Below are 16608 nucleotides of genomic sequence, written 5' to 3' on the forward strand. Positions count from 1 at the left end.
AACAAGTCCGTCTAATGAACAATTGCTTTATAAATAATTAAAAGAAATGGATTTCTAAAATGGACTAATTGGATAACTTTAATGAGTTGATTCTTTGGTGAATTGATTACCAGAGAATTGGCTGTTTGGGGAATTTGTCCTGAGAAGCCCTCCTTGAAGGTCCTTCTCAGATGTCATAATGAACTTTTTCTCCATTCATCCCTTTAATGTTAGTTTTCCTAGGGTTCTGTGTTTTACCCTCCTATCTTTTGGGTCTGCACACGCTTCCTTGTGGCTTCCATGCCAACTCTGATGCCTCGCCAGAGTTTTCTGTGCAGCGTTCGAAAGCCATAGATGCAGCGACCGGCTGGGCACCCTTCCAATGAGGGCTGCAGGTTCCTCTAACTCAGTGTGTCCCAAACAGGCTGGGTAACTGCAGTTAACCTCCTGCATTTCCCACCCTGCTCAGCTCCCCAGGTCAGGGATGGCCTTGACTTCTCCTCCTCTTCTCTCTCCCCAATTCTCACACCTGGCAGTGATGCCGGGGCTGACTCACGGGCTTGTGGGAGCTGATGGTGCACATTTCTTCCAAACGCCAAATTCAGTGGCACGCTGGGACTTTGACATCCCCATTACGGGAGTTTTGATACCATGGAAATTGGCGACTACTACAAATCTCAGGGCATTCTTTCTTTTTTTTTTTAAAGGCAGCGCACCATTGCATCCAGGTAATCGACAGTCTGTTAATTTTCACCTCTTAAATATCCCTTGAGTGGGACTACTCTTTCCCATTCCCATTGCTGCCACTTTAGTTCAGGCACATAATTTCTCACCGGGGTTACTGCGGCAGCCTCTGGACAGCCCTCTGACCTTCTTCCTTTCCAGTCCTATGTCTGCTGCTGCTCGGTGAAGAGACTTCCTGCAAATCAGGTCTGATTATGTCGCTTGCTGGCTTCAACTTGCTTAAAGACTCCCCCCAGCCCCCGCCCCACCCCTGCCACACACACACTTCTAAGAGTACCAGAGCAGCTCAAAACGGTGGGTCCCACCGACTCCCAGTTTGTTTTTTAATTGGGAAGAAATGTAATCACAGCACCTTTTAGGTCCCTTTCTTTTGAATCTGGTGATCTCTCCTCTTCAGGCTGATGTAGTCCTTTCGCAGTTTAGAGTAGGTTTGTGGGTAGGAGGCCGCTACTGGGGTGATGACAGTTACGTTAGGAGTTACGTTAGGGCAGCTGCTGCCTGGGGTCACAGCCATGTGCGCTTGCCTTGACAGCTCTGCTCTGCAGTCCCTTCGTCCTCTCTCTTCCCCACCATTCAGTGGCCTGACAAACAAGCCCTGTCTGCCGTGCCCCCCACCTGCCAACTGTTGATTATTCTGATTTAGATGGTACCTGCATTAAGTCGTTAGCAGTTTCTTGACTATTAAATTCCTTTCCTCTGATAATCAAAGAGATCTAGGCTGGCCGTGGCCCCTTTTCTCAGTGTTCAAAGACTGGAAAGATACCTTAGTGATCACGGAATGCTTGTTAATTAGACCCCCCAACCGCTGAAGTTAGGGAGGTTCTGCCCAAGCCACACTCTCTGCTGTCAGTCACTTTTTCATAAAAACGGGATGTGATTGCAGAATTTCTTTGTATGAGAGCCATTCAACAAAGAAGGGGTTCCTCGTGGGGCAGGGGTGGCGGTGGAATTGCCCGGGGAGAGAGAAAATGGTTCGCTTGGCCTGCTTGGCTCTTCAAGGTACTATCACTTGTGCTTGTGGGAAGGAATGCCGTTCCAAGTGTCTTCCTTTTCTGTACTATTTTAATTCACTCTTTACAAAGAAGAGTACCTACCCTTAGGTGTCAGGAGAAAACAGCCAAACGACATCTTTTTAAATTTTAATTAATATGGTTTTTAGAGGTTCTTTGCCTTAAAAAGAATTTGGACGAAAATAAAACAGTGTGTGTGTGTTTCTCAAGAGTTTCTTGAAATAATTAAAGATATAAAATCCGCTGTCCTTTGAGTGATTTAAAGCCAAAGTAGAAACATTAAAATTCAAAAATATGAGCCATGGTTTTCTTCACACATTCTTTCATAAATACGGAAATTAAAAAACGTTTTGTGGCCTTCCTTTGTTTGGGGTCATGTTTTTGTTCCTGGGCAGCGTTGAACTTGTACATCATGAGGACCAACCTTTCTGTACCCCATGCATCTGGCATTTAGCAGTAGCCGAAACCTGGGCCCTGTTGGGGATCCCTTCCATCAGAGCGTCCCATGCCTTTCCTGTGCTCACCTCTCTGTGTTTTTATGTCCCCAGTTCTCTTTTTCACTCTTGTGCGTGCTTGTTCCAGGATGCCCCTCTCTTCAGCTCCCTGTCAGTCACTCTGTGTGTTTCCCTGTGGCTTATCAGGTCCCAGAGGGAATACTTTTGCAGTTAGATATTGAAGAATCCACAGGATCCCAAAGCTTTTACACCAGTGATTTTCATATTATCTTTCCTGTGTACCATGGAAAACAAGTTTGAAAAACTATGAACTCCCTCGCACATTTTTATGTTGACTGTAAAAATTTTTCATCCTATCAAAGGATATAATTTCTGATGCATTGTAAACATTGATACTTTAAAATAAAACTATCCTTATGTTTAAAAATGTTTCAAATAAAATCTCAATATCATAGTGATTTGATAATCATCAATCATTTAAAAATGTACGAACATGTTCTTCTTTGACAGTTGGAAATTGCACATCCTTTTTTTTTATCTTCAAGCTGTATTCCCCTGCCATTTTGTCCATAGAGTTTCATCCTAATGTAATATATTTTGATGTCTAGAAGTCATTACACTGTCATACTTCTATGAACATGTGGACCTAAATTTAATTTTTTATTTTTTATAATTAGAAGTGTCTAAATGTTAAAAATAAAATCTGGATTGAGGTATCATCATTATTACCATTAGCCCTCAGTTGATCAAAACAACACAAACATATCAAAATTTGAATGAAGAGTAATTAAATAGAAAAGTGAAATAATTTTTAGGAAAACGTTTCTTACTGAGATGTTCTATGGATGAATAATACATATTACGAGAATGAGGCCCTCGTCATCATTAAATTCTTTGTTCTTGTAGTTCTTGAGGAACTTCATTCATCTACATAAATAGAAGGGGATAGAAGTGGTTTTGATATAGTAATGTCACTGAATTCTTTCTATTCCATCTGATTTATATATCAAAAAATCTCTAAGGAATTTGTCATCTAAAGTAATTCCTAATAACTAACTACAGTTCAGTCTTGTTCTCCTTCAATTTTGTTTACAATAAGGAATTGGAATCCATTTGATTTGCAAAAGAGTTTCTCACCCAGTTATATAGTAGCTTCTCATTTTTGTAGGTTCTAGGAAGTACACCAAAAAGGCTTTACCGGACATGCAAATAATCTTTAATTACATCCGCTCCTCTTTTCATTGGTGGCACCTGTTTAACCTATGCACTCAAGAGCCATTGGAAAATGAATCTGTGGTTCATTTCAGAACTCCTTCCTTGATTCCTTTGACCTCGTTACAGTCTGCGTACCCCTCTGTGGAAGTTGTGACCCTCATCATGCGACTGTCATTTATTGCATGTTTTTCATGCGTTTAAATCTGTATGCCATGTACAGTGAGTAACCCATAGAAAGAACTTAAATGTCTGTTCAATGAAAGATCCCCACCTGTGCTTTTCCTTTGAACTAGTGTTCTCAGCTTTTCTTTTGATTTAAATACGTTTTTGTCAGAATGTTACATGTCCTTCATATGACCTTGGTGGCAAAGCTAGGCTTCATTGTCGAACCTTAGTCAGTCATATCAGACTTATTTTCTGTCAGAAAAGGTCTGATTTCGTTCTTTTCTTCCCAATTCATATAACATGGTAACACATATGTCCGTGACCCCCGTCACTCTTCCAATCCTGCTGCCAGCCTGCTGTGGCTTCCTGCTTGGCCGCGCTCTCCATGCTCTGCTCCCCTGGGCCTCTCCCTTGGAGCTGTGTCTCTGATGGGAGTCTAACCACTGAAGATGTGTGGTCCTGATGGGAATCGTCACCACTGTGTGTGACGCCTGCAGATGTGAAGCCAGACGTCCTCCGAGACCCTAGTAGAAATGTCCACAGAACAGGAAGACTCCAGGCCGTGCCGCAGGTTGCCTGCCTCACCCCCGTGTCCCTTTGTTCCTATGTCTGGTGCCCTGGGAGAGGTTTCTATGTGGGTGGGTGCACGTCCAGGGTGGGTTGGCACGCCATTTTCTGTGGAAAGGGGGGAAAAGTTCTTGTGAAGAAGGAGGTAGAGGGGGAACCCCAGCATCTTCAAGAGCTCCTTGAACACCTGGTTTCAAGACCGCTGTTCTAGTCCAGCCCTGTGTTATTCTTTGAGCAGATCATTTCAGGGTTAGAGTTAACAAAGACCAGTATTGGCTTACCTTCTCTTTTCCCTCTAGTCTGTAGGAGTCGATGCTCCAGAAATGTCAGAGGTGGAGAGTAGTGAGAGGTCATCGCATGAGTGCTGGCCCGACTGACCAGCTGCAGCCCGTGGCCAGCCTGGCTTGCAGGGGATCGTCCCATGTCTCCTGTCTGGCAACCAGGGCTCTGGGACTGAACTTAAGCCCTTGTCTGTCCTTAGTTCGCTTTATAGTCAGGTGACCTCAGGGGTTAGAATTGCCTGTAAACTGACAATAACCATATTCATCACCTCAGAAGATTCTTGACCTGAGGCAATAGAATGACGTTTTGGGCACACAGTAAGCGCTCAGTGTGTGTTCTTGTGCCTGTGAAGGAGGTACGTGGGTCCCTCATTGCTAACATCTGGGACTCCCCCGAGCCATCCTGTCTCAGGACCTCAGGTAAGGGGACACCACCCCTGTATTGGCATGTGAGCACGTGCTCCCCAGGCATATTTTCCACTGCTTGGTGGAAAATATTCCCATTTGGTAATACCACACACGCCTCAGGGTTGTCATGCCCAAATCAGAAGTCACCGTCTTTGCTCTCCTGCCGCCTCCTCTCCCCATCCCCTAGGACCTGTCGGTCTGGGTCCCCAGCCAGCACCAGGCGTCCTAGCCCCTAAATACCTGCTACCTCTTCTTTTTCTTGCTCCCTCCGTGAGCACCGTGACCCACAGCCCGTCTCCCACTCTTGGCCTGTGACCGCCGTCCTTTCCCGCCTTCCCCCTCCGTCTCCTGTCTCACTTGCCCTCCATGTGGCTGCCACAAGGAGCGTTCTGAAGCTCAGCTGCAGTTGGGCCCCTCCCTGCTCAAACTGTCTTCCATCGGTTCCCACTCACCCACAGGGCCCGGGAGCTGGCACACCCAGCCTTTCCCCTTCCGCCCTTTCTGCCTTCCCTGCCAGTCCTCCACCTCCTGCGTCCCGGTTCTGAGCTGCTCTGCTCCCTCTGCATTGTCACCTGCAGCTGACTCAGTGTCCTCTGTCCACAGTGCCATGCTAGTCCAAAGCCAGCCTCTACGGGGTGCTCCCAACTTCCCCACATTCCATCCATTCTCTTAGACGTGTTTCCCCAACTGTAACACCCCTGAAATCAGGACAGGCAGTGACTTGTCACTGGCAGCATTTCTTTTTTCTTTCTTAGTGGCAAATAGGATAAAGATGTACCATAATATCAGTGGCATTAAATTCAGTGTAGTTTGTATATTCCTCTGTTGTGGAGGTGACTCTTTTATATTTTGTAAATAAAGGAATAGTGGGTTTATTTATCCACTAAGTTCCCTGTTGCTTCAGGATAGAGACTGAGTCTTCCTTTGTCCCAAGCTCAAGAGGCTCGCACATAGAAGAACCTTGAAAAGGAAAGGGATGGATTGAATGACGTAATGAAAGAATGAAGCCGGGAGTCATTCTCAGCAGACATGCCACGGCACTGGGACAGCCTCCCTGCCCAGGTGGCTTTCTGTTTTATGCTGCAGCATCACTTTCTTCCACCTTCCCTAAGTTCCTTTAAAAAGGACACATCCATTATTTGGGGGCAGGCGAATGTGGGTATTTTAGGCCTAGGCTGTGTATTTGGACTTCCCTCTCCCACGTCTGAACTTGACACAACCATCCTACCCTCAGGACCCCATTCCTGTCTCTGCAGTCATCTCTTGAGATGCACGGGGGGTGGGGGTGTGTGTGTATGTGGGGTCTCTTGGCCATGCTAAGCCCTGTAAGTTACATGGATGAGGGAGGCCTTGGGTGGGTGGGTGAGTGGGTGGGTGCAGAGGGGGCGCTTTGTGGCCTGTATTTCTTGGAAGCATCACCCTGCTCTAGTGTCTGATCTCTTGGGCTGTCCAGTCTGGAGAAAGCTTCTTGTACAGTTCAAACTTAGCTGAAGTCAAATTAGACCCATAATGTCAGTTTTTCTCAACAAGCCTTTTACTGTATCTTCTCTCCTAACCTACGATTATGCTTTGCCCATATTCACTCGTCAGAAAATCGCTCAGTGAGCAGAGACCCAGCACAAAGCTGGAGCTTGATATCCTCTCCACCGTAGCTGTGTTCTCCACCCTCTCGCCTGGTGGTTGGTAGTGATAAACTCTTGATTTCAATCCCTTACTCTTCAGTTCTCCTTTCTGAACTACTGTTTCCCCGAAAATTAGACCGGGTCTTATATTAATTTTTGCTCCAAAAGACGCATTGGGGCTTATGTTCAGGGGATGCCATCCTGAAAAATCATGTTAGGGCTTTTTTCCCGGTTAGGTCTTATTTTTGGGGAAACATGGTATGAGGGCCTTCCACCCCCCTTCAGGTAGCTCCCGCTAACCCTCCTTTCTGTACTTTTCACAGCTTCTCACGTTTATAACCTGCCTTCATGGTTGATGTTTTTGGTTAGCTGCCCAGTGACATCTGGGGAATCAGTTGAATTTCACTGATAATCTGAGTCAGTCACCACATGAGAACAAATAACACCTTGGAAAGATTTCCCGGAGACAGTGGTGATTAAAAGCACAACCTTCTGGAATCAACCTGCCGGAGCTACAAGCTTAGATCCATCACTGTCTATATGATCTCATGCCTCTGATCCAGATGGTCTTGCTGACCCAGTTTTGTCATCTGTAAAATGGACTTAGTACCTCCTTCTGAGATTGTCGGGAAGACCGAATGCGTACTCTCTCCAAGCAGTGAAAGCAGCATCCAAGGCAGCTTCAGTTCTCAGTAAGTGCGGTGCTTGCCCTGGAGTGTCGGTCCTCAGCTTCTCGTTTGCTCAGTTGGGTTGAGTTTCTTCCCCGACCTGGGTCTCTGCCATCTTCTTAGCTTGTCTTAGGTTTCAGGTCCTTCTTTATACTGACGGCAGCGCCCCACACCTGCTCACTGGGTCTGAGCAGGATGAGAAGTGCTGACCACCATTGGGAGGGTGGAGGTGGTCTCTGCTATGCCCAGGTCTATTTTCTTCTCAGTCTGTTTCCATGACACAGATAGATGGACCCTCCCATTTCAGAATTGCCTCCACGCAGCCTGGAAGCACACAGGAAGAGGTCGGGTCTGAGATGGCAGCAGCCCACGTGATAGAAGCCCTTTATAAAAGTATACACAGCATTTCGAAGCTCATCTAAAAAAAATCAAATGGTAACCTCACCACCATGTACCAGACTAAATTTCTGGGGGGTTAACTAGTTGTAGGCTAACCGTGATGATCATTCAGTTGTCCCTTGAACAACAGGGGAGTTAGGGACGCTGACTTCCTGCGCCGTTGAAAATCACGTGTAACTTTTGACTCCCCAAAACTTAACTATTAATAGTCTACTGTTGACTGGAAGCCTTACCAATAATACAGACAGTCAATTAATACATATTTTGTATGTTATATGTATTTTATAATATATTCTTACAATAAAGGAAGCTAGAGAGAAGGAAATGATATTATGAAAAATCATAAGGAAGAGAAAACACATTTACAGTATTTGTTGAAAAAAATTGCATATAAATGGACTAGTTCATATCTGTGTTGTTCAGGGGTCAACTGATAAACATTGAAACAATGTAAGTGAGTTTTAGTCTTAGAATGAGGAAGGAGGCATGTAAGTTTATAACAGCAATGGAAGAAATTGCCTAAAAATGAAAATTTATGTCAAAATGCATCCTAAAAGTTAAATCATCAAATGGGAAAAATATTGTAATGCATATGACAAAGAATTAATACCTTTATGTGTTAAGGAATTGTTATACAACCAATGAAAATACTAACACACCGACAGAAAAATGCACGGTATTACTATGTTTATGCATGTGCACATGTATATTTGCACATATTTATATATAAATATTAATTTGCAAAAATGCATATAACATATCTGTATAAGTATGCATAGAGAAATAATTCCCTTTGAGAAAATATTAATAGTGGTTATCCAAAATATTAATAGTGGTTAACCAAAATATTAATAGTGGTTATCTCTGGGTTTTTGGGTGATACATTTTTCTTTATGTTTCTCGGTATTTCCTAAATTTAAATTTGTATTTTTTTCTTTTTACTGCCCTGTTTTCCAGTTTTTCCAAACTAAGCATGCATTTCTTTTATAATCAGAAAAATGTTTTAAAAGAATTCACTTTATTTAGGTGTCTGTGCTTCTGAGGAAATCCTGTGGCCCTGGGTTTTCTCCAAGGTAAACCGAAAACGTCTGAAGTTAGTTGACAGTTGATTAGATAGATACTTGCTCTTTGAATGGTTTCTCCGTAAGCTCTACCTACTTCCACTTCTCTCCCCTGGAATTTCTGCGCTCCACAACTGGTCTACCGTAGACGTCTTTGAAATTTTTTCTTTTCATTTTTGCTTCATCTGCCATGGTTGCTTGGACTTCACTTTGAATATCCAGAATGTCCCTCTGTGCCCAGGTTTAGAAATAAACACAAGTCCAGAGTAATTCAGAGTAGGCCGAGTTGTTGGGAGGCGCTGCCCTCCCGCAGTGCAGGAGGTGAGCCTTTTCGGAAGTGATGACCTTACTTGGGTGCCTAGCGCAGGCCCGAAGGGTGGAGTCAGTGTACCCATCAGTCTGTGGCCTAGACATTCATGACTTACCCCCTGGTCAGGCCGTGAGTTCCGCAGGGCAGGATCCCCACAATATCTTTGCAGTTACCTCCATGCTACGCTCCTGACAGGGCACAACAGTTGTGTTTCGAATTCAGTAACGATGATTTCATTGAATTATTGAAAACTATGGGAATTTTATGGTATTCTCAAACTGATTTTAAGAAAAATTAATATTGAACTTTTGCTTGTTCAAAGCCTGATCTATGTCACCCACCAGGAAAAAGAAAGGAATATAAAACCTTTTCTTTTGAACCAGATTTTTGTGGTCTCCATTGGCTCTGCTACCTCAGTCATCAGTCTTACATCTCAAAACAAAGTTCTGTAATTCTTTGCTTCATTGTTGAGGCCTCTTACTTGTGTGGCCTGCCAGTCTTTCACATCAGCATAATTAATAAGCTAAGTCATTTTTCTTTGTGGAATGGCTTACCTCTGTTCATATCAGATCCTAATGATCTGTTGTCAAATGGAATTGATTTCATTCAGATTCCTGCCCCAGGAAGGAGGGTGGTGCAGAGGAAAGAAGAGCCTGAGGAGCCCAGCTCACTGCCCTCGGCTCACTCCTTCTCTGGGCCTGTGGGGGCAGCTTCCTCGTTTTCAAAGGAAGGATGTTGGATTACATCTTAGGATCTTTTTAGTCCTAACATCCTATGGCTGATGGTGGCTGACACTTGCCATTGGGAAGCCTATTTTAGAAAAAGAACAAGGGAAACCAAGGTAATTTTTTAAATGCCTGTCTGTAACAGAGGTTAGCTGAAATTGCATTTAGATTGTTAACAAATCCTCAATATTTAAGCATTAAGTTTTTTCAGAAAGTTGTATTTTTAAGAGTGGGAGAGTCCCAGGCAACCTTAGTGATATTTGTTTAATCCCTCATTGCAAACACTGCCATTTACTCCTCACTCCCCTTTTTATCCGGAGAACACTTTTAATGCCAGTGGTAGTGTTTTTGCTGATTTTAGATGGCTTATTTTTAAAGCCTCTAGTGCATTTTCTATTAAGTCATTATGGACTATTGCATTAGCTAATTAAAAATCCTCTTAACAAGCCATCATAGATGGGATTAAAGGAGACAGCTATTATTCTTCTCCCGGGGAGGTGAGATTTATTATCCATATCAATTTATTGCCTGTTTTTCCAACAAAGCAAATATAACTGTTAGTGCTTTCAATTATGTAGGAAGGTTGAGAACTCCAGAGATTTTGATATATGCTATTAGTAACCAAAAATGTTCAGGTTTAAAAATGATTAAAGCCAATCTCAGAAATATCAGTTGGGGTATTGCTTGTACCATTACATGAAATGGCTGAAGCCATTTGAATTTCAGAGCTGATTAATGGCCTTAGTGGTTTCAAATTTATTTTAAAAACAGATTTAGAATTGGGTCATTTTATTTGTCGTGTTTCGGTGATACCAGGGTAAGAGATTCCACTGATTTTATTATGTTTCTCCCCATAGTAGTGTCTTAATTCTGCTACAGCTAGCCTAGGGGAAAAGGAAGAATTCATTGTAAGGGTACGAGAGTATCTCAGAAACCTTGTGAGTCACTGGAACTACAGACTAAGAGCCATTGGGAACTAAGGAATTACCTACCCAGCCCCCCATTCTTCTCTGCTTGCCAACTGTGTTGACGGTCCTCAAGACCACCCCCAGTTTCAGTGCTTTAGTCGGAGAATCATAGCACTCGTAATGTAGTGGTACTCATGGCTGTGACCTACTACAAAGAAAGTACACAAAGCAGAACCAGTACAAGGAAAAGGTGCATGGGTGGAGTTCAGAGGAAGCCAGGTGCAGGCTTCCAACAGTCCTCCAAGTGGAGTGACACAGGACGCACCAGGTTCCCTCAGTAACGACCTGTGACGTGTTGGTAGCCAGGGAAGGTCCTCGGTGACCCGGTGCCCAGGATTTGTGTTGAGGACTGGCTCGGTAGACAGCCACTGCCTGGTATGTAGCACATTGCAGACTCCCAGGAGGAAAGCAGATGCTCAGCGTACACCATGTTGTTTGTATAGTTTGGCACAGTGAGCCACTCTTATTAGTTAGGGAATGCTGGGAACCCTCCCCAAAATCCGTGTTCCCAGATGCCATCTAAGGGCCTGCCTTGCAAGTAGTAGCCCTTTTCAGCTATGGCAATCAGACCTGCTGTGTTTAACTCTTCTGCAAAGCAGGACATGCACCCCACCCAACCCCATACCTTCAGGGAGGGCTCTGGCCGTCAGGAACCAGCATCTCGAAATTCCCAGGGGAGAGAATTAGCTCAGCTAGGAAAGAGTGTCCACCTGGATCCAGGCCAGTGGTGGTCAGGGTCATCTAGGATGAGCGTGGATGTTGGGAATTCTTCCTGTTTGTGTGGGGACAGGCAGTTGGTTAGGGGACTTAGGAGACACTCCAGAAGGAAGTCAGCCATAGAGACATGTGTGGAAAAGCCTCTAGATAAACATTAGGCTGGATTTTTCAGAGACCCTCTTGGGGCGACATTACAAACTAATACAGCACGGTGGTATCTGATTCAGGCCCTGTGAACTCAGATTTCAGAGCAGACTCAGCAGGTTCCGTTGCTTTGAGGGAAGTGTGTGCAGGTAGGTGTTCATTTGTATGAAAACAGTGAGTGCCTGAGCTATTCGTAATAGATTCGGATACCTTGTCCTTACGTGTTTTGTAATAATAATCTTAGCGAGCTTTTGTTTTTTACTATTCTAATTGGAACAAGTTGGGGTTCGTGGAAATGACCTGATTCTTCCCTGCGATTTATCCTTGGAGGAGACATGCAAGAATAGCATCCAATAGCATCCATAGTTTTGTAATATTCCTATTTGTGGACTGTGATGTTGTTTTTATTTGTTTTAGAGCTTTCTTGTTAAAACTTTTAGTCAAAACATTGACAATTCTATATTTCAGCCCTCTCTCGTATTTTTAAATAATTCCTCATCTTTTCAGTAGTACCCATGTAACAAGCTCTTATATTTCTAAAGACATAGATGTCTTTCATCTGCTGAAGGTGGGTGATGTAGAGTGTTGAGGTGACCTCGGAGGTGATACCCATAATTGGGAGACACAAAGCCTCTGCTCAAACCTGTTGCTCAGTGCCCTAGGAATAGCTAAGTATTACCTGTGGAATTTGCTGGAAACCCTGTCAAGTCCACTGCCTGTACAGAAAGTGTTCTCAGATTCCTTTAGCCAGTAGGAAATCATCATGGAAATGTCAGCATATCCCTGTGTGTTAGAGCAAACCTTGAGTAGATATACAATAATTTAGTATTGAAATAATTTATGGAAAATACATACGTGTACACACCCCCCCACACTGATACACATGCACGCACAAACACACAAAGTGTATAGTATCAGGAAGTTAAAACCCAGTGCTTCCTGCCAGCCCCTCATTTTTCTTTTGTTATGGTCCACACGTGGATGCTTATTTCGAGTTGGGTCACAAGTGATCACGCAGCGTCCACACTGCCCAGCAGATACCATCCGCGCTGTTGTTTGTGCGCTCCAGCCAGCTCCCTGCTTGCTGGTCCGGCCTCAGGTGTGTCCAGGTGTCCTGCAGGCCGTATGTGGTTGGTGCATGCCAGCGGCCTGCAGACGGCTCCATCTGTGGCCTTGTGCAGGCACCTTCTCCCAGCAGTGCCTTCAGGCTGGTTTTTGCTTTTGTTCCCTCAGTAGCAGCTTTGAGATGGAAAGAGGGACAGGAGTCATTCCAGGGAGCATAGCACTTCGAAGGAATCCGAACAGAATGTAAACTAGGATAACAGTTCCCAAATCCCTGGGCTTGAAACTAGTGAAACTGCATTTGGGGTGTGGACTGGGGGGGTGGGGGTGGGGCAGGGCTCCTCAAATGATAAACTGGGTTTGTACCTAGCATTTTAGGACACTCAGAGGTAGCATTATTGATTCTTAGGGACCCAGGATGTCATGTCCTTGAAGGAAACCTATTCTTTATACGTATCTTCTACAATGACCCACTCAGTAAGTGTGTTGACTGTTTAGTATATACCCTCAAAAGTAAGTGTTCAGGAAAGAAAATGCAAAATCCAATGATACTAGGTTATGGAAAAGCTTTTCTGGGTTCCCTGTCCCCCTTGTACATCTCGGGGGCTGAGGGCCCCTATTCTAAGGAACACTGTGATGGGGGTGGGAGGGCAGAGCAGGCGGAGCCACTCAGTGCAGCCAACAGTGTGAGAATCCATCTCAGATAGGACAGTGTTTGGTATTGGGGTTTATCAGCCTCCCTGAGGGAGAGGGCGCTGCAGGAGGCTCCAAGACGCCTTCGAGACAGAAGCCCGACTATTCCCCAGCACTCAGCACAGAGAGGAATTGGACTCCGTGCTAATAGCGTTTCTGACTTATTTTGTCCTGTACTTTAATGCTGTGATGGGTATTATTGTTGTTTATATTTCACCCAATAGTGTGGACCTTTATGGGTCTGCTTGGGTTAGAAATCAGTAGTCCTGTTATTTGCTAATTATTTTAAATTCATGAATGCATACAAGTTTTATGAGATTTACTAATTAATATTTTATTTAGTTATTGGAAAGCTGTTATGCCTCGGTTAATTATAGTTACATTTACTTGGTTAGTGTGCTGTAGTTTAAGTGGGTATAATACACTCTGTTAACCAGGTTCAGATCTGCATTGCGCAGGTCACGTATTCTTGTATTTGGTAATGGAGCAACGGGGTACATTGGTTGGTGGACGGATGGGAGCACGACACAGAGGTCTTGTCCCCCGTAAGGGATTGCCATGCAGGCATGTAACCTTTCTGTTGCATCTTTTGTTTTCACAGTGAGAGAAAAACGCAAGAGTCTCTTCATTAACCATGTAAGTGAAGCTGTCTCCCTGTGTTCTTCATAATGACTGTACAGTGAAGAGAGCTTAAATAACCGTGTCTGGGATGGGCGAAAATGGTTCATGTATTTTGTCTATACTTGGAAGAATGTGAAGAATGTTGCAGTGTCCTTATGCTCAGTTTGGTTTGTAATTGGACAAGTATGGCTGGTATTTATCCCCTGGCCCAAATGTTTTTCTGGAAGTCTCAGACTGCTGTTGTTCATGGGAAAATGTGTGTGAACATACTACAGCAAACACTACACAGGCAAATGAAAGGCACTTCTTTTAAAGTTCTAATCCTTTCCTTCTTCTATCCCCACCCCAAATTACTCTTTTTCTCTCTGTAAATCCGTTGCATTTGAATAAACATAATTGTTTTGCATGAGGCTCTCTGCCTCCATACACTTTCCTTTCCCTAATTTTTCTTTATAGGTCCGTAGAGTCTGCATGTTCCTTTGGTGCTCAAATAAAGGATAAAATTGGCAGCACTTTTAAAGGGATTGAAAGAATTTAGCTTTAGACTTTTGGCCATTCTGAGCAGTATTTCCTTCCCTTGCTTGCCAGGCAGAAAGTCTCCCATTGAGATAACTTATCCTTCTTCCTTGAGCAGCATGTGCAGCTGGCTCCACTGTACCCCCGCACCCCGTCACTCCCTACACCCCATGCCCCAACTTGCACCCCTGTGTAGTGTGAAGCCCTGCAAGTGTAGAGTCAGGAGACCAGGCAAGTTATAACCACCCCTTCCTCTCCCTCTAATTATATGCCCCTTTCTTTAGGGGAAAAAAACTGTCTCCATGAGGTATGGAATGATGAAGTAGGTAAATTACCAAAATAAGTATGCTGTAAATTCTCATATTGAAAACAGCAGTGAGTATTTGACCTTACAAGGGTTTTTCTCAGGATTTCTAGACTGTCTGTGTTTAAGTATTTGTAGATCTTGAAGTACTTGGCACTGAAGCTGTGTATCAGAGAGACTTAAAGCCATAATATTGTCTCCGTTGCCGTTGCCCTTTGAAAATGTGGACAAAATGCTGTTGTAAAGAAATTCATAAGCTGGGCCCATGCAAACTAATTATAGCACCATATAAATATGTTGATGTTATTGTTACTGTCCGTTAGAATACAGATAAGTTCTATTTAATTTTCCAAGTTCAATATCAAAACTGATGAAAGTCTTTCTGGTACTTTGAATATGGATATAGTTTTCTCATAATTTTTAAGACCATAGTTCCTGGGGTGGAGTGTATTCTGTTCTACTGCGTTTGGGAATCCTGCCTCAGGGAATACGCTCGTCTGCAGTTGTGTCATCTGAATGGATTTCTGAATGCATTTCAAGCCTTCTAGGTTTGAATGGGATAGGATAGGAGCAGACTCCTTGTAAAATGCTGTCATTTCTAGTTACACTCTTTACTTGTTCAGCTAGAAAAGTCAAGGAATGTAGTGAGCTTGATCCAGAAACTGAAATTTTAAAGATTCTAAACCTTGCTTTTCCCTCTTTGGGAGATTTACTTTTAATAGAACACAAATCTATTGAGCAACTGCTATGTAACCCCAATACAATGTGCTTGTATGAAAGAAGTAAGGTTTTAATCTCAGTAAGATTTTAAAAATCCAGTAAGCTTAAGGCATCCAATTTTTTTTTTTTTTTTTTTTTTTTTGGGAAATAATTCACATTTACAGGAAGTTAAAACAGTAATACAGAGTACGGAATTTTCACACCTCACTAAGGAACCTTGGATAGTCTGGTTCTCACACTACTCATTTGATTTCACACAAAGAATGATGACATGGGGGAGATGTGTTATTACATTCTCTCATCTTAACGTATTTCTTTTTTCCAGACTGTCTAGAAACGGTAACGCTCCACACCAACATGTTGATATAGATAAGTCTGTGTCGGTTGGCAGTCCCTCGAGTGTCTGGCTGTGTACATAGAAGACTTTCCCTTTTATTACACTTTCCTGCTCTCAACCCCCTTCCTTCTGTCACTTTTGTTATGAGGTACAAATAAAGTGCATTGCAACGTAAAGGGTAGTAGTCCATGCGGATATAGGGCCGCCGACAGGTAGGACGGTTCTCAGTGGGAGCTGCTGTGTATGGAAGCCCTGGTCTTTTGCATGTGGTGGGCATCTCCTCTCTGCATCAGCCAGCACACATGTTTTTATTTTTATTTTGTAATTAAAGTTTATTGGGGTGACAATTGGTAGTAAAGTTACATAGATTTCAGGTGTACAATTCTGTAATACATCACGTACATATCCCATTGTGTGCTCACCACCCAGAGTCAGTTCTCCTTCCATCACCACGTATTGGAAGGCTGCGCAGATGTTTGCCCACGCCACCCGGTTTTCACATTGCTGAGACGCTGTCACAGGGGCGGAGGGAGCGGTTCTGATTTGACCTCATCTGTGACTTCTCGGTTCCTTTGTTGTTCTTTGCTGAGGGCTGAGGGGGCCCAGCTGTTCCTCGTGTGAGCAGAAGGAGATATTCCAGGGCCTGCACGATGCCTCCCTCACTCTCCTCACTGCACTAGTTTATTTGTTGGCTTCATTGTTCTCTTAACTCCTCAGTTTTCAACTCCATCACCTTGCTCAGGGACTTCTGGAACAGAGAGAGGAAAGGAAAAACACGAAATCGAGGAAGGAGCAAGTAAAGTCAGGAAAGTCCTTTCAGAAGTAGGTTCTCCTTCCCTTATTCTTTAAGCAGAGGCTTCCACACCAGCATCTGTGTTAGTTTGTTCTTTTGCTCTGTCTACTTATCTGTCTGTCTG

General features: G+C 43.7%; 1 protein-coding gene across 1 annotated transcript in view; it reads left to right on the forward strand.

The window, feature by feature from the left end:
• CCNY (cyclin Y) overlaps window positions 1–16608 on the forward strand; it is a 184875-nt gene that overhangs the window by 119514 nt on the left and 48753 nt on the right. Inside the window, exon 3 of the mRNA XM_033106267.1 lies at window positions 13795–13829. Within this exon, the coding sequence (XP_032962158.1) occupies window positions 13795–13829 (35 nt within the window). The remainder of the gene's footprint in view (window positions 1–13794; window positions 13830–16608) is intronic.

The sequence above is a fragment of the Rhinolophus ferrumequinum genome, chromosome 5 (assembly GCF_004115265.2).
Source record: "Rhinolophus ferrumequinum isolate MPI-CBG mRhiFer1 chromosome 5, mRhiFer1_v1.p, whole genome shotgun sequence".
In the NCBI taxonomy this organism is placed as follows: domain Eukaryota; kingdom Metazoa; phylum Chordata; class Mammalia; order Chiroptera; family Rhinolophidae; genus Rhinolophus; species Rhinolophus ferrumequinum.